This window comes from Mytilus edulis, chromosome 8 (assembly GCF_963676685.1).
Source record: "Mytilus edulis chromosome 8, xbMytEdul2.2, whole genome shotgun sequence".
In the NCBI taxonomy this organism is placed as follows: Eukaryota; Metazoa; Mollusca; class Bivalvia; order Mytilida; family Mytilidae; genus Mytilus; species Mytilus edulis.
Genome location: NC_092351.1, coordinates 19963236 through 19980990, shown reverse-complemented (window position 1 = coordinate 19980990; position 17755 = coordinate 19963236). Strand labels below are relative to the sequence as shown.

Genomic DNA, 17755 nt, shown 5'->3' with positions numbered 1-17755 from the left:
CCTTTCTTTGAAAACGAAGTCGTTTTGACTACGCAAATTATTAAAAACTATGTAGCTGTTTTGCAAAGTTAAAGCACAATTACGGAAAAGCACTATGTAGCATGCAACTAATCTAATTTTTCAATGAATAGCGTCGCAAATGCCAATTTATTTGTAAAAAGCGGCAAAATTCGACATTGGACATCTTGCAAGACATTTGCCAGAAGCCGTTGCATTTTTATATGAAGTGTGAGTGCTGCAAAAATTCGATTCTGATATGGTCTGTGTATGCACATTTGTTAGCATAATTTTCACAAACGAAATATCATATAATCTTATATTTTAAAACCTACAAATTTTGATAACTTAACATTTTCCAAAATCCGACCATAATGACCACTATTTGTTTTTACCAAAAAATATCGTTGATCGTTACAGGAACGCATATTCAGTAATATTGTAATACTTTATATATAAAGCATATCATTCATTTGAATTTTCGTGGATATAACACTGTTTTGAAGAACACAAACACCCCTGCTTAAGTTATTATGTGTATAGTCTGTTACGTCTGACACGCATATTTTTGACGTTTTGTCAATATGTTGTCCTAATTTTAGACTATAGTAAAGTATGATAAAACAATTTGCACTTTTTTTCGAAATAGTATTTACCTGTCTAGTCTATGGATATAAGTTTTATATATCTTAACGGTTATGATTTTATAGAAAAGCTGTTTATTAGTGTGGACTTGTTGAATACACAGTATTGACGCAATAACGTGCGTAACGTCTCAAGACCATCGTGCATTATTTGTGAAGTTGATACGGAATATTTATTAACAAGGTATTGGTACCTTCCAATGAACTAAAAAATAAAGAAAAATTGAAATTAATTTTAAAAAGCAACCTAAATCAGGCATGCGCCAGAATGTAATCTTCAAAATGTTGATGGTTTGCTGTAACTAAAGAAAAAGAACTTTTTTTTTTAAAAAGACGAGACGTTCTTTGACATACTTTGTTTCTTTGATTTCTAGTTCTGGGGGATATATTAATTTAGCCCAATTAGATAAGTTTGGATTGTTAATGCAGAATGTGTCATACAGACAGCGTATCGATTTCAAATTGTATGCCAACATCAATGTTTCTCAAATCTGAAATATATGGAACTGTACTCATGCATATGGTAGAGAAGAAAAGTATGGGGGCATTGTTCATTTGTAGTCTAGTTCTATATTCTATCTCTGTATATTTTTGTTACCCATCCCCCCTTCCCCCCCCCCCCCCCCCCCAAAAAAAAATCAAAATCAACTCCAAACTGATTCAAACAAAAAATTCTCTAAAACTAACATCGTCAATATACTTTTAAAGAACGTGTTAAAAAGAAAAACAATCGGCATTCCTATGAGATTGAACTTTTTTCTCCTCTTTCGACTCGTTCCTTTATTCATATGAGGTAGACTAGACTTCAGATACCATATCCTCCAAATTAATGAACAGAAACCATATACCGTTGTGTAGGTAAACGTAATATGTTTGCTTGCTTGCTAACTGAACCGTGAAATAATTATCAGCCAGGTTAGGTACTAGTATACTACCCTCCTTCCGGGGTAGTATAGTCCAATAGACTGATAGATTGGTAATCTTTCGGACTAGTCTACTAGGAGGGTAGTATACCTAACTTAATAATGACTTCACGTTTCAGCTAGCAAGCAAGATAACTAAAGATATTAACTTTATATACACACTCGAGGCATTTTGCTGTAAACTCACATTTTGATGACGTAATATCTCACAAAATAATTCCCAGTGTGTTGAGCATGTTAAACGGATCTATAAACGTATCCCTCAGGGCCTGGAGAGTGAATTTGAACTATGAATAAGGGATAACACGTATATACAGGTAAATCTGCATTGCATTATATTTTGGGTTACATCTAGATGATTTGTGGGAATCAAAATTTTATAAAAAAGATGATCTAAACTTTCCAATTGTGAACTTTTCAAATGTATGTGCAAACATTGAATTTCCAGCTACGCCTACTTACGGAGTATGTTGATACCATGTTATCTAATACAGACTTACTGCTTACAAGGAAGCTACTGAATCATTTTTTCGAGTAAAATTAATAGATGTCATCCCTTCGAAGTGTTTATTGACGCCATCACAAACTGGGTGATGCATCATCTGATCATAATTCAAAAGGTCGAAGTTAAAGCTTAATGTATTAGACCGCCTTTTCCCTCTCTCCAATTTAGAGCGTATCCCTTCTGAAAGGGAAATATATAGACCATTTCGGGCCAAAATTTTCATGTCTATGAGTTTGAATTAAAAATTGAGAATTAAAACACTCCGTAGTATCAATACCTTAACTTTAAGATTTCCAGAAACCAAGGGGTTCTTTCTTACAATACTTTGAACATGGGTTGAAAATTTGCATGTAGAAAGGTCATACATAAAGTATTCAGGATATATACCTCGTTTAGACTTACGGTAAAATATTAAGAGAGCTGTAGAAATTGCAAAATTTGGTTGAATATGAATAGATAGGAATTTTCAATTGGTGTTCTTTTAGTGTCACTCTGAGGTGTCACTACCACACATTCAGAAATATGCCACTTACTATAGAAATTTAGTCACACATTCAGGAGTATGTCATACTCGAGATGTCATATGTTGTTTGAAAATGAAAGAATCGCGCGGAAACATAAAATTTATAAAGTGCTATTTTCATTTATCATGTTTATTCAATGAAAATGATTACACCTGAAGTGGATGGTTTATTTATAAATATTTAACTAAGGGAGATAATCTAAGAAACACAGGTAAGTAAATAAATGTGGGCGTCGTATATTATGTTTTGTAATGTTTTTATATTGTGAGCAATTTCACGAGACTTTTAGTAGCATTTATTACTATCCCCTCCACAGTGAATGTCATAAGGCCAATCCCAATCATAAAAGGAACTAATTTTAATGATATATTACTTATTTCAAAGTCTTAATTCACCACTGGAAAATAAATCAAGGGGGAGTCTTGGGCGGCAGCTTAACTATCAGCGTAAGGTTCATCATAACAAATGGACAAATATGGCCGTATTTTCACCTAAAAAAACTACTCTGTGTACAGACTTACCTGTGCTATTTGGAAAGTTTTAATGCCTAGCATCCACTAGATATATAAAAGTTAAATGCATTTTGTGATTAAGAAAGATATAATCTTTCTTGGTTTTTGATGGGCATTTTTTTCCTTTCTGCAGAAGGTGTAAAAATAAACAAACACCTGAATTACTTTGATACTTTCCACTCACTGACTCAGGTAAACTCTTTAACTCACCTCTTGTCCATTTCAATTAAGGACAATCAAAACAATACAAACCGGTTTTATACCTGAGGGAGCATCTCATAGTTGTACCACAACTTAGTTAATTTTCACACCTTTTGCATGAAGGAAAAAAAATGCCCATCAAAATCAAAAAGAGATTTTATCTTTCTGAAACACAAAAAGCATTTAACTTTATTATATCTAGTGGATGCCAGGCATTAAAGCTTTTCCAACTTCACAGGTAAGTCTGTACTCAGAGTATTTTTTTGGCATGTAAATAGAGCCATATTTGACAAATTGTCCGTTTGTTATGATGAACCTTAACGGTTATTATAAGTAACATTCTTATTGAATATTATCTACTGAGCTTACATCCCAGCTCCTTTGTTCGAACTGGGGTGATCTGAGCCGGATCACCCCTACCAGATCACCCCAGTTTAAGTTTCTTTGTTATGCATGCTTTCCTTTGTACTGTAACATTTTGGGCGGGAATGACAAATCCAGTATAAAACTTATAATTAATTATACGGAGACTATCTATCATAATTCACGTAGAAAAAATCCAGTGTATATGCTGGGGTTCGAACTCAAGACCTTTAGCATATCAAGCCACGACACATACCACTACACCAGGACGACTGGATACGAACTATCAGAAATTTAACATACTTAAAGGAAGCAAGATATTTTTATAACTGGGGCGAGTTGGCAGACCTTTACTCAGTGGGGTTTAAACCCTTTTCGTTAGATAAATGAGTTGTCAGACTGATTGTTCAATTTGATTTTACACTTTTTCAAAGTTAGGCGAGTCGGTTACAAGAGTGGGGCGATTTTTTCATAAAGTGGCGATATAGTATGGGCCGATTGGCCAGTGGGGCGAGTTGACATTATTTGATATCTACTCATCGTGTTTGGGGGTCATAAAGGGTATACATAATATAGTAATATATAAAGTATATTATAATGGTTGTGTGGCGTTCTAAACTAGATTTTATGAATTGTAAATGGTTTTTCGTCTATTCTTTTAATCAGCTGGGATGTAAAATAGTTATCCCATTCGGACTTGGTGTGTCAGTGTAAGATCACCCTCTGGCCTCCGGCCATCGGGATGATCTTACAGACACACCGCGTCCTTATGGGATAACTATTAATTCTGTTTACATTCCCCTAGATATCTAGAAATTAGCAACCACATATCAAAGATGAGACTCATAGAAACTACCAGTACAAAATAGTAGTAGAAAACAAAGAATATTGGATGTCCACCATTTTCACACACTCAGTATATGCACACCAAAAGCCACATAAAAATCAAAGAAACAGCGCATTAAGTCATCTCACAGTCACTGTGAGGCCTTCAACACTTCAATTTTGGTGGTGGTATTTTTCAAACAAAAATAAGTTTGTGTAAATGTTAGTAGAGCTCTTCATTCTACATGTACATCAAATATTTCCCACTGTACGTTAAGAAAACAGCATTCGATCAAAAATTCTTCAATTGCTGTATTTTAACTTGTGTTAACTTTCATTTCAACATTATTGTATCAAAAGAAAACAGGAAATTCATGTGTTTTGAGAAAAAATGGAAATCAATTCCCTGATATCTAAAATGCATCTTTCAACAAACAACCTTGATTCTCTGTATTTCATTTAAAATTAAAGAAAAACACTTGTTTTGTTTAACAAAATAGCAGAGCTTAAAACATCTTTTAAAAATCTGCTAGCCGTTTATTTGTTTCCTCTACATTGTGATTTTTGTCATGTTGTTAATTTCCATCAGAAAAAATAGCAATTTAATTGGAAAGATCTCCCTCCATATCCAGTTTCTATCGGTAAAATCATTCAAATGTATTTGATGAATCTTATTTTATAGATGGCTACAGAAAGAATTAAGATAACAAAAACGTTTGACAACAAAGACGTTCACCATGCTCCAGTAACGGTTGTTCTGAAAGGACCAACACAAAACGAAGACAATTGGACAATTCTTGTTGAAGCACCTTTATTCAACGATCCCAAAGATCCAGGTGGAGTACCAGGTCAACCGTTTAACACTATATGGGAGTATGAAGGTGAGTTAATTTAAGCTGAAAGTGTAAAATCATTTTGAAAAACAAATAGACATAAAAAGATGTTGTATGAGTGCCAATGATACAAATCGCCATCCATGTCAAAATTTGTAAAAGAAAAAAAGGTCAATGTACGGTTTTCAACATGGAATCTGAACGAACATCAAGTTATAATTAAAGAGCACCAACAAATATATGTATAAACCATTCAAAAAGGAAAACTAACGGTATGATCTATATAAAAAACAAGAAACGAAAAACACTTCCGGACCAAATCAACAAACGACAGCTACTGACCAATCACATTAAAGTTTTAGTGTAGATTGTCGTGCGTACGAAACTTTTTTTCCTTTTTCTGGAACATTCTATATCAGTTTGTACACTCGAGACCGAACTCCTCCTTTAGGATATGGTATATAAGCAAAGTGACAGAGTTAAGCATTATTGTGACCGTTGAATATTTGAGAGTTTACATACCTATTAAAAAGGCATACAAAGTACGACAAAATACATCTAAGGTCTACTTTGTTGTATGGAGTCGAAAACTTTGATTTTAAATGTTAGATATAACACAAAGTGGAAAATTAATCGCATATAAATGACGAGAACATGTGAATGCGATATGAATTTGAATCCGGATTTTTACTTGGCCGAGCCATATTTTTAATATTATAGATATATGTTACATTCACACTACCCGGATACATTATTCATGTTGCGAGCCTGTCTTTGATATTACTAATTTTAACATGTTATATATGAAGACGTATAATGGCTCAATCATATTAGAATGGCTAAATTATAACAAGAGGGTTAAGAAATTAATGAAATTCAGTTATAGTCATACTCTGCTGTATCTTCTTCTTTAGTTGTAGAAGTGTTCCTGTTAAATGATCAGGACAACTACTTGGAGGTGATATTAAGTCCGTAAGTAATAACATATACACACCTTATTGAACCATTACTTCTGTAATTTGCAAGAGAATTTGGAAATTACCAAGACCGCAAACAAAACCTACAAGTCGAAAAAAATGCAAACAAACGTGATCAAAATGAAACAAGCTGAATAGACAAACAGTTGAACAGACAAACAGTAGTACACAGAACACTGCAGAATCCTAAAAATGTTGAACTAGATTTTCTCCAAATACCGGGGGGCGAAATCATGTTTAGTGATCTTGGAGGTTAAACAGTTTCTGCTCCACCAGTGTTACCCATCGTATTGCTTAACACATTTTATAATAAATAGCATTCAGAAATGTCATTGCTGAGATAATCATGACGGGATATATCCTTGATTTCCTCAGATAATATTCTATCTTTCCATTTATTTGTTTCTTGTCAATTTCAAATTTTTGTTAAGTGGTACTTTCAAAGAAGAATCTAATTTTAGTAAAACTTATGCTGCAAAGATTTTTTTTTAATGAAATAACGTTTATCAAAACATAGCTACAATGCTTTGCAAAGGTGTATCGAATCCCCAAAGCCGTTCGCATTCATCATCAAGGTGACATCTCACTTGTTGTATAGTTTTGGTCCGTTTTTCAGCAACTGATGCTAAATTTTGACGGAGAGACACTCTAAATGTCGTTACACATACAAGAGCTGTCATTTAAATGTATACCAATGATCATTAATAGGTAACAATAAATCTATGATGTATAAAAAAATTTCTAGGAAAAATACATTGGTTTGAAACTAAAGAATAATTTTCTTTGGCAGAACTGATCGTCGAGTAGACCTTACTGTGGTCAGGGGAATGTACGTACGGTTTTCAACACGGAGTCTGACTTACACAGAACATCAAATTATAAAAGGCACCAACAAGTATACGTGTAAAACATTCAAAAAGGATGTTGATAAAAATAGTTGACATATGGGCATAGGAAAGTATTTAGTTTAATAAAATGTTTTTATTTTTATTTTCTAGGCATGGACAACATTATGTTCTGATCCAGGGAGGTTATCGAAACAAACTGAAGGTATGTTTAGACTTTTGTAGGAGAGCGGCAAAAGTTTCTACATGAACACTCAAACTCATTAGTCAAAAACAAACTGATAACCTAAAGACAAACAGTATACAAAACACAACAAAGAAAACTAAAGACCGAGAAACAAACACAAACTCACTAAAATCCGTGCTGATCTGAACTACTTCGTATAGTAAGTAGATCCTGCACCACATGTGGCATTCTTTTTTTTTTGTATCAATTTTGCAAATAAAAAACATTTGAAACAGTAACATCTTCATTTTTTGGTGCATTTTATAGGTATTCACAGTCCAAACTGATTCAGTAAAAGTTCAAAAGTTTTTACATAAAAAACTATGTTCCTATAACTAAACTTTTATAAGACATGGTGTGCAAGACTTGGTCATTTTCCAATTGATACCTGTTTCAATTTAGTATGCATATTTGGAATGTTTACATGTTCCATGTTCAGTGAAAAGTAGAATTAATATCTTTATACTATTTGAAATCATTCAAAATACACAAATCAATGTTAATAGGTGGAAATGCCAATAGAATATACAACGACTAAAGAAGAAAGCCGGTGGTCAGGGAGGGCTATTATTCCTGGAAGTTACCTCCCACCAAAAGTTACTAAATGGAATGTATATGCTATGCATGGTACTGGAGAAGCCAGGCAGTTTGAATCTTTACATGGTGATATTAATGGCAAACATGAAAAACCAGATTTGTAAGTTACGTTTTGTAAAACATTTTAAAAGAGGGGCGAAAGATACCAGAGGAACAGTCAAAATCAAAAATAAACTGACAACGCCATGGCTAAAATTGAAAAAGACTAACAGAAAAATAATAGTACACATGACACAACATAGAAAACTAAAGACTAAGTGGTGTCATGTTTTGTGCACCCCTTATACATTCTGACAGTCTCGTCAGTGATCAATGATGATAAAAAATGAAAAAATATCAGAACTTTTACTTTCTTGATCGAAGTCGTATGATGTGTGAGAAAACTTCGGATCTAATAAAACAATTCGTCCCCTTTTTTCTGACTTCGAAAATCCACGTAGTTTGACAGTTGTATTTTAGTACTATAGTTAAAAGAGGTGCCAACATCAAATCCCAAATTGACGTATCATGAACTCTCCAACGTTACTGGAAACGTCGACTGCTATTGTGCAACATTGTTTCTTACCAATGATACTTCTCATCTAATGTGGAATAGACGAATGAAGTCATCCAAAGCGTGATGGTTATGATCCTGGTACTTTTGATAACTATTATGTATATACAATTCAAAAAATGTTCACTTAACTGAAGATTGGCATAGTCCGAAAACAAAAAAGAAAGTTTCAAACAACATACTAAATTCATGATATTTCAGTGTTCGTAAATATTTTTCTTTTGATAAAAACATTGTCACGTCATTTTTTTTTATTGACAAGGGGAAGTTAAACATTGCCTTTATTTAGCGGCATAATCATAAATTCTTGAAAACATGTGTTATGCTCTTTTGATTATGTGTAATAATAATGAATCTTTTCATTTTAGTCATGACTTAAGCCTATTTGGTCCAATTGATATGGGAAGAATATTACCCAATAATTGGAGCCTGGAGTATAGCTCAGACGAATGGAGAGATTACTTATAGAAATTGAAATATAAACTAGGAAATTCCTCTCAATCACCAGATCCTGCAATATTAACCATTATTAGTGGAAATCTAGTAGTAAAATTAGTTTGATAGTAACACTTACAACAGTATACTTTTATATTGGTATTAAACATAAATATTCAACACAATTGTATAGTTGTTAATTAATGTTAATCGATGTTCCATTTTAACACGATATGGCAACAATGGGTGAGTGATCATACTTATAGTTGGTTGTATAGTAAAACACACAGACATTACAACATACGTTTTACTACAAAGCCGATATACGAACATTTATAAATAACATAATATGTAATAATCGATATCAGGGTACACTGATACGTTATCATAAATCATAATTTGGAATAACAGAAGATTTTGAATGAAATCAACTGAACGACAAAATATATCAAAAGACAATTAAGGATAAATATAGATTCTACCACTGCATTGAGTGTGATACAATATTTATCCACTTGAGACAGTTAATTTTTCAAATTTGAAACGCGAGGCTTGTCGAGCGTTTTAAATTTTTGAAATTTAACTGTCGAGAGTGGATAAATATCGTATTACACGAGATTTGGTAGTGGAATCTGTTTCTCTAATGATTTTCAAACAATACGCAGGCAAAATTATTCCTTCTTTGCGACTGATCTGCAAAAAGATGTGTTCTTTCTATGTGACGTCATCAGGCATTGTCGCCTTGTTCATGCCGTCACAATTGGAAATTCAAAGGAAAACAAAAAAAAATCGACGTCATAATCGGATTTTAACCAATAAAGAACTGAGATCAAACGAACCACAAGTTCATTCAATTTTTTTATACAATGGGTGCAGAAAGGGATAAATTGACGAAGAATTAGAGAAATGCTCAATAAAGGTTTTGTCTACAAACAAAACATGTTGAAAAAGAAATATGAAAAAATTAAACCCCGCGTATGGTTCTGATAATTGAAACCGGAAACAAAACTCTTTGCAATAATAAAAAAACTAAGTTCTCATACCTAAGTTTTATAGTAGTTTAGATTTTCGTATGGCTGCGGATCTGCAAATCGTATCACCGCATTGTAGAGCTTTATGATAACTATGTAAAGCCTTGTCCTTCTCGTCATTCAATTCATAGCATACACCTAAAACTGTTAAAGAGTTGGATATAGAAAGTCTGCTAATAAAGTATCCCTCACGAACAGTTAAATATAGATCTCGTAAAGCTTGTGCTTTGTTTCTGGTATCATTAAGACAATGAAAACATAGATATTTCAGACAGTGAGCCATAACAACAGGGGGTATAATCATCCCTTCATATTCAACTTCTAGTTGCAAGTCTGCAGGTATTAATAAAGAATGTTGTCGATATAATAAATCATCTATAGTACCAAGGCGACTTCTATCACAACGTTTTCGAGACTGACAATCAAACTTTTGCGCATAATTCTTGATTTCTGTTTTCGTATAGGTACATTTGCCTAGTAAAATCTTTTCAGGTGTACATCTTAAAAGTACATTATCTATGAGCTCTAAAGTTGTAGCGATCTTCCCAGTCACGTAGTAAAATGAAGCATACAACAGCAAACCTGAAACAGACTCTGTTTTGACTGCGTCATTCAAATGTTTAGAATATCGTCTGAAGTTTGCCTTCGTATTCAGTGTGGAAACTGGCGGTGATAACTGGACTAGGTGTTTATTGATATTATCATGAAAACGTTCCAACAAACTTAATATCAGTGAAGAGGGTTCATCCTTACGTACAGATTCAACGAACGCCAATGCCCGAAGGCCATCTGTCCATTTCGGTGGCAGAATAACAAAAGTCCTAAAAAGCAAAAAATCTTGTTTGACCTCGGATTCATCGAGTAAATCCGGTAATAGAAGACACTGGCGTTTGAGAACTGAGTTTAATATAGTATTACCCATACATTTGATACAATAAATATCCACAAGTAAACGTTTGTTATTGCTGGCATTGATCTTTCCTCGAAACATGTTATATGCAGGTATGAAATAGTTTGGACAATAGCAATTCGAGATCCATGACTGAAGTTTAGCCAGGCAAAGGAAATAACAGTGAAAAATATTAGAAATATGAAAGGTTTCTATAGAAATTTCCTCAGATACCCAGAACAACAGTGTCTTCAGGAAGTATGAACATAATAAATCTTGTGTATCCTTGTTACGTTTGATAATGAACATTATTGATAATTTAAGCAAACCATAACACAAAAGCAGAGTGTAATTGAATGAATGGACTAGATGTTTTTCCGCCACAGAAAAAGATAATCTCCACATAAGGTTATTGGTTTTCAAATATTTGGGTCCGATTGGCACCATAAGACAACCATAGTTAACAACTTTCTCAATTACATTATTCGGAGGCCATTCTCGTCTATGTCTATATATCCACTGCTTTGCAATTTCCGGCCACGAAGTAACTCTCAGGCAATACGCAAAATCAAGTTCATGATTTTTATCTGAAATACACGGACCATGCAATCCGACTTTACTTGCAGAAAATATTTGTTTTACAATATCGCTAACAAATAAATTAGATGACAAATACATGCCTTCTGTTGTTTCTACAAAGGAACGTGATGTAATGATTTTGGATTCTCTGTCTCCATCGGCGACCAGTTTCAGCCTTATAAAGCCAGGGTTGGACAAAACAGTTTCCATAAGAAGTGTTGTATATTGAAATGAAGACTTTATATGTTGTATAGTTTGCACCACGTGTACATTTGTTATTACCCTCGTTACATCTACATCACTACCAGGAAGGTCCATCCCCTCGGCTAGGCTTCCACTTGATATAGAAGTTACATATGGAGCGCATACATTGTTGATCATATCTTGTATTATAAATAGCCTTTGTCTAATGCGTATATCCGCTTCAGTTCCGACTATCTTTCTTAAAATATTGAAGGATTCCATATATTTTGTGTCACTTTGTTGCAACTCAATGATATCTGTTTAAATGATATAAACGTTTGATTAACACTGCTTTAATTAACAAGACTTACGTATACTAGAATACCTTTTTACGTGTTTAGAACGTATACTAGAATACCTTTACGTGTTTAGAACGACTATCAAGTATATTTATTATATGGTCAAAAGTGTGGTTATCTTCCTTGATAAAGATTGATGATCGTCCCGTTAGAACCGTTTGTTTGATATCATCTACAGAATATTAATACGCTATAGGTCTATATATTATTAGCTCCCTAAAAATATTCGAAAAACCATGCAGTTACTTTTTGGGAATTTCAAAATGATAAATATATTAAGATTGACGAAGAAATAAGTGAACATGATACTTTTTTGTTCGCAAATGATATATAAGTTTTATAAAGTACTTTTTGACAACATTGAAAAAGACCAATGATTTTATTTTTTAGAAATATAAGCATATAAAAACACAAGTAACAAGGCTAAAAAGACGCGATGATTCTTTAAAACGATCTGGAGTTTTGACAGGTATTTTTTGCACCATATTAGTTACAATTATATGTTTTTATTGAATTGTATCATTGTATTTATTTAGCACTGTTTTTTTGTGGGTTGCATTGGGGTTACGTGTCGAGCAGTCTATCATAGTTGCTATATTATGTTTTATGTATTTTTTTCCCGCGGCTTTGTACGTTGTACGTAGACTTACACGTTTGAATATCCCTTTGGTATCGTTTGCCTATTTGTTGTGTTTATTGACCGTAAGGGAGTATTAGTAACTGCCCTTTTTTTATATAAAAAAATAGAAAAATACAACAATATTAGCAAACAAATGTATTTTTAAGGATTACCTGGTTCGAGATTTGTAAACTTCTCCAAATATTTAAAATATTCTATCGTCGACTTAATCGGATACAGTAAATTTATAATCCATTGTTTCTTCTGTTGTCGCCTCTTTAAACAGGATTTGAATTCTTTTTCAAACTGTGCAAAGATATCGTTGGATAAAAATCCACTATAACTTTCTTGTACTTGTGAACCGTATCGACGTTTTCCGGGGTACATAATGTGCTTTAAATCATGCAAGCTATATTGTGTCATTTCATCATTGTTACGTTCGTCTTTATCCATTGTTTTGGTGCGTGTCTTGAGAAATTGATTATAACTGGAAACAACATAAGTTAACTGTAATTACATTTCCACATATAGGGAGAAATAAGAAAGCAGAAGAATAGAAAATAAGAAGATGTTTACGTAAACGAGACATCAATCCATTACCATAATAAAGCCCACATGACATCTAAATGATCAAAAAACGGTTCTCAACTTCAGCATTGGTTTTTCTAGAAGTTCAATTTCTACATCGCTAATTACCCTTAGGCTTTTAACATGAATTTGTGTTTTTGTTACTGTCTAATAGTTGTAATATAAGACTTTTAAAGTGTTCATAACTTTTCAAGACGAATTTATCTTTTCATACTTGATGAAAAAAAAACCAGAAACCTTCTGAAAGGCAGTTTATTATTTTTTTTTAGATTGTATCGAAATGAGCATTGACAGAATTATATTTGATATGACTGTTTTAAAGGGGCACTAGCTCCGAATACATAAACAATCTGTTTTGTTCAATCACTAATGAAAGTGAAATAGTGAAGTAATAATTTGCGTCTAGCAACAAGTATGATTCAATATTGTCAAAATAAGCCAAGAAACACTGATAAAGAAGTATTCACTTGCAAGTGAATAATTAGACCTCATTGAATCCATATTCATGTGAAATTGAATTTTATCCATTTATAGCTAGGGATGGATAAATGAAGGTGAAAATATGTTAATCAACAACTGCCCTGTAAATTGTTTATTTTAGACTTTTATAATTTGGATAAATGTATTACATTGGTAGAAAACAAATATGAGAATTTGAGTCGATGAACATGAATTTGACAGCTATTGCCCCTTTAATATCTTCCATTATTTGTTTAATTTTCGGTAAAACCCATGTTATTTATGGAGATAGTTCTTAATAGTTTCATTTATTTCAACAGATTCAATTATAGTTGGGGGAAACAATTGTGAAATTTTTGACAAGTTTTGCTTTTCACTTACCTTATTCAAATAGCGTTGTTACAAATTCCATTAGATCGACTAGTCTATTAAACTGGACCCTTCTGGTGTTCACTAATCGTTGCGATGGCGGACCAGTTTACAAGTCTATTTAACTTTAGGTGCAACACAAATAATTTAAATGCACCTTACCGACAAAAGATTGAAAAGGGAAATTCCGAATAGTGAAAATTTTCAATTCTAAATAAAGATGTGGTTTCTTTTTAACAATTTCTTTTTAATTGTCAGTTGAATAGTTATATCTTATTATTTATTTTATTGGTATAGGTTAACGACGCTTTCTGGTATTTTAAAACAAATTAAAGATGAAGTATTTAAAAAAAAGTAAAACCCAAATTGACAACAACACACGATAACTATCAAATAAATCAAATAGTAGGTCAGCGTGTTCACATGATAGTTGTACTATAATACACTAACTAAACTCCATTACGCCATCGATAAACATAAATTATTTTAACTAAAGACCCTAAGAAGCCTGTGTCGCTCACCTGATATTTTTATTTACAATTGATGCATGAAATAATGGTACCGTGACGGTTTTACTTTTGCTTTAGTTTCAGAGATATAAGTCAATCAAAGAGCTGATAGCTCTGAGGTGGAAGAAGGTGAATAAAAAGTAACTTGAATTACCATAAAAGCAGCCCCACTAACCCAGCCCGCTTTGTTTCATTATTGTTATGACATATTTGTTTTCTTCAAACAAGAATGTGTCATAAGTACATAGATTTCCCATCTGTACAATCATTTTCTATGTTCAGTGAAAATTAGGTAAAATCTTTAATTTGGCAGTAAAATTAGAAAGATCATATCATAAGGAACACATCTGTACTAAGTTTCAAGTTGATTGGATTTCGACTTCATCAAAAACTACCTCGACCATAAACTTTAACCTGAAGCAGGACGGATGGACAGACCAGAAAACATAATGCCCATAAATGGGGCATAAAAATGGTAAGACTTGTTACATACCCGCCAACTTTTGAAAGTTCCCATGGTTTTTTTTAGTGCGCAGCAACAATTTTAAAGGTTACAATTTTTAGTGAGTATTTGCACGATCTGGATTGTCTAGAAAAAGTGTCATATTTGTATGATGAACTTAGATGCCTTTTTTTTTAAGTCTGTTTGCATGACTCTAGTTATTAAATCGGTAGAAAAGATGAACATGTAGCTAGCAGACCAGGGTTTATTTTCTTGTGTAAGAATATTAGATGCTTGTTGAAATTTCCAATTTTGAATTTATGCACAAAGATGGACCTTTAACAGGTTGGAAAAAAATACTATTTATTATCTTTATGGTAGTTCTGCATCATTGAATTTTGTCAATCAGCCATGCTTTTATCCTTAAGCTGTGTAAGAACCTGCTTGCAGATGAAAATTCACATGCCATGTTCACGATTTTTAAAACAACTAGATGAGAACAACACAAGTTCAAAATCTAGCATGTTAGAATAATCTTCAGAGAAAACGTTTTTGATTGGCTTATTAATTGATCATGAGAAACACAGAATTTGATTGCCTGAACACCGTTGTCTTACCAAGGAACAGATGATTTTCACTAAATCGTGTTTTAGAGTTTTTTTTAACGATACCCTTAAAGGGGCACTAGCTACAAGATATATAAAAAATCTAAAGTTTGATTTTTATTTTGTTCAATCAATAATGAAAGTGAAATAGTGAAATAACAATTCGCTTTTCGCAGCCAAAAAGGTTCAATTTTGTCAAATTACGCTAAGAAACATTGATAATTAGTTATTCACTTGCTAGTGAATGAATCGACCTCTTTAAATCCGTATTCATGTGAACTTCAATTTAACCCCTAGCTAGTGAGTGACAACGCATGCATTGTACTTGTACTGATTATTTAAAGAAAAAGAATGTCAACAAGGAAAGTGAAACTACGGTAAATCATTTGATTACTAATTCGATGCACATAAAATCATTCTTATACGGTTAAAAGCAATGAGAAACATCTTTTATCTTTTATCAACATTTTTAATCTATAAAATAAAATCAAACAGACCTATAAAAATCCAATTGCACGTGTTGGTTTAATCTATTCATATCTTTATTATGTTTACATCGCTTATATGGTCATCTGAGGTCAAATCGATAGTTAATTAGATGGCATCTGGACTAAAATACACACGAAACGAACCTATTTATTATCTACCCCATGCTCTGTAAACTGTTTAATTTAGACTTTTGATAGTTTGGATAAATGTTTTACATTGTTATAAATCAAATATGAGAATTTTAGTCAAATCGGTGACCATGAATTTGACAGCTAGTGTCCCTTTAATAATATTTTTTAATAAATGCAAGGACGTATTATAAAACGTCCTTGATAAGAGTAAAATGAATGAACACGGGGCGAACGTACTATACGGGCGAAAGAACTCAGGACGAACAGACCAAGGGCGAACATGTAAACAGGGCGAGTTGTCCCGATACCAAATTCACACATGCGTTCTACAAATATCTACAGTAAAAACATCCGGTTACAAGTAAACAAATAACGTTCATGTAGATGAGATGAAATCTAATAATTTACATAAATAAAAGGGTACATATTTACGATAGTGATGGTTTTTCAATCCTAATTTACAATTAAATGATTCAGATACTTAATCATGTGTAAAAATCGGTGTCAGGAATCAGAAGTTTTTATGAAATTGTAATACACAGAAACGAATGCGGCATACGGAGGCTCAATGATTTTAAAGTCGGCACCATAGGCCTTTAGAAGACTTGAAGTCTTCTTCCACCAAAAACTGCATTTACCCCTTAAAGGGAAATCACTCTATTAAACATCTTTTTTAATAATTTTGCATTTTTTTTTTAGCAAAAGAGGGACGAAAGATACCAAAGGGCCAGTCAAACTCATAAATCTAAAATAAACTGACAACACCATGGCTAAAAATAAAAAAGACAAACAGACAAACAATAGTACACATGACACAACATAGAAAACTAAAGAATAAACAACACGAACCCCATCTTACAGGGCTATTTTTATATTTTGGTTAAACGCGATTCTTTAAGTTTTGATGACGTCATATCTCGAAAACAACATCGGTGACCCCAATTTTTTTTCACCTAAATTTTCGTAAAAAATATGGTATGTCTCCACATGCAAAATTTCAATAAATTATTATTAGTAGTATAAAAGTTTAGTTAAATTTGTGTCAGTTGTTTCAGGAGAAGACTTTTGTAAAAGATTACAAAAAAATACGAAAATTATTAAATTTGACTTTAAACTTAGACAATAACTCCGTATGGGGCAAATTGATCATTTTTGTCATGTTTGACTTATTTGTAGATCTTATTTTGCTGAACATTAATAACATAATAGTTATTGAAAAACTGGTTATTATCGTGATATATGGACTGCCCACAGGACAGTGGTATTGACTGAGACAGTGATAATGACTGAGCCGAAAGGGAGGTGATTATCGCTGTCGCGGTCAATACCACTGTCCTATACGGGCAGTCCACATATCACGATAATGACCAGTTTTTTACTAACTATTATGTTTATTTCATTGAGAAACCATGTTTTAAAAAGAATTCGTAAGTTCAAATTGTTGGTGGTAACCTCTAGATAATGTACGATTTCTATTGGAAAGAGTGAAGACCAGTCAAAGTTTTAAATAACTGTAAGTCACTTTAGTATATGAAATACAAAA

General features: G+C 32.7%; 2 protein-coding genes across 2 annotated transcripts; one reads left to right on the top strand and one right to left on the bottom strand.

Annotated features, from left to right (window-relative positions):
- The first annotated feature begins 2676 nt into the window (after positions 1–2676).
- Positions 2677–9148, top strand: LOC139485033 (UPF0462 protein C4orf33 homolog). Its single transcript, XM_071269130.1, has 6 exons — positions 2677–2804; positions 5177–5375; positions 6242–6299; positions 7303–7354; positions 7882–8072; positions 8894–9148. Exons 2-6 carry the CDS (start codon positions 5177–5179, stop codon positions 8991–8993), a joined length of 600 nt encoding a protein of 199 aa, XP_071125231.1. The 5' UTR covers positions 2677–2804; the 3' UTR covers positions 8994–9148.
- Positions 9149–9163: 15 nt separating this feature from the next.
- LOC139485032 (uncharacterized) lies at positions 9164–14176 on the bottom strand. Its single transcript, XM_071269129.1, has 3 exons — positions 14049–14176; positions 12794–13107; positions 9164–11959 (listed from the first exon to the last, which is right to left on the bottom strand). The coding sequence occupies exons 2-3, from the start codon at positions 13071–13073 to the stop codon at positions 10011–10013; spliced, it is 2229 nt and encodes a 742-aa protein (XP_071125230.1). The 5' UTR covers positions 13074–13107; positions 14049–14176; the 3' UTR covers positions 9164–10010.
- Positions 14177–17755: the final 3579 nt, after the last annotated feature.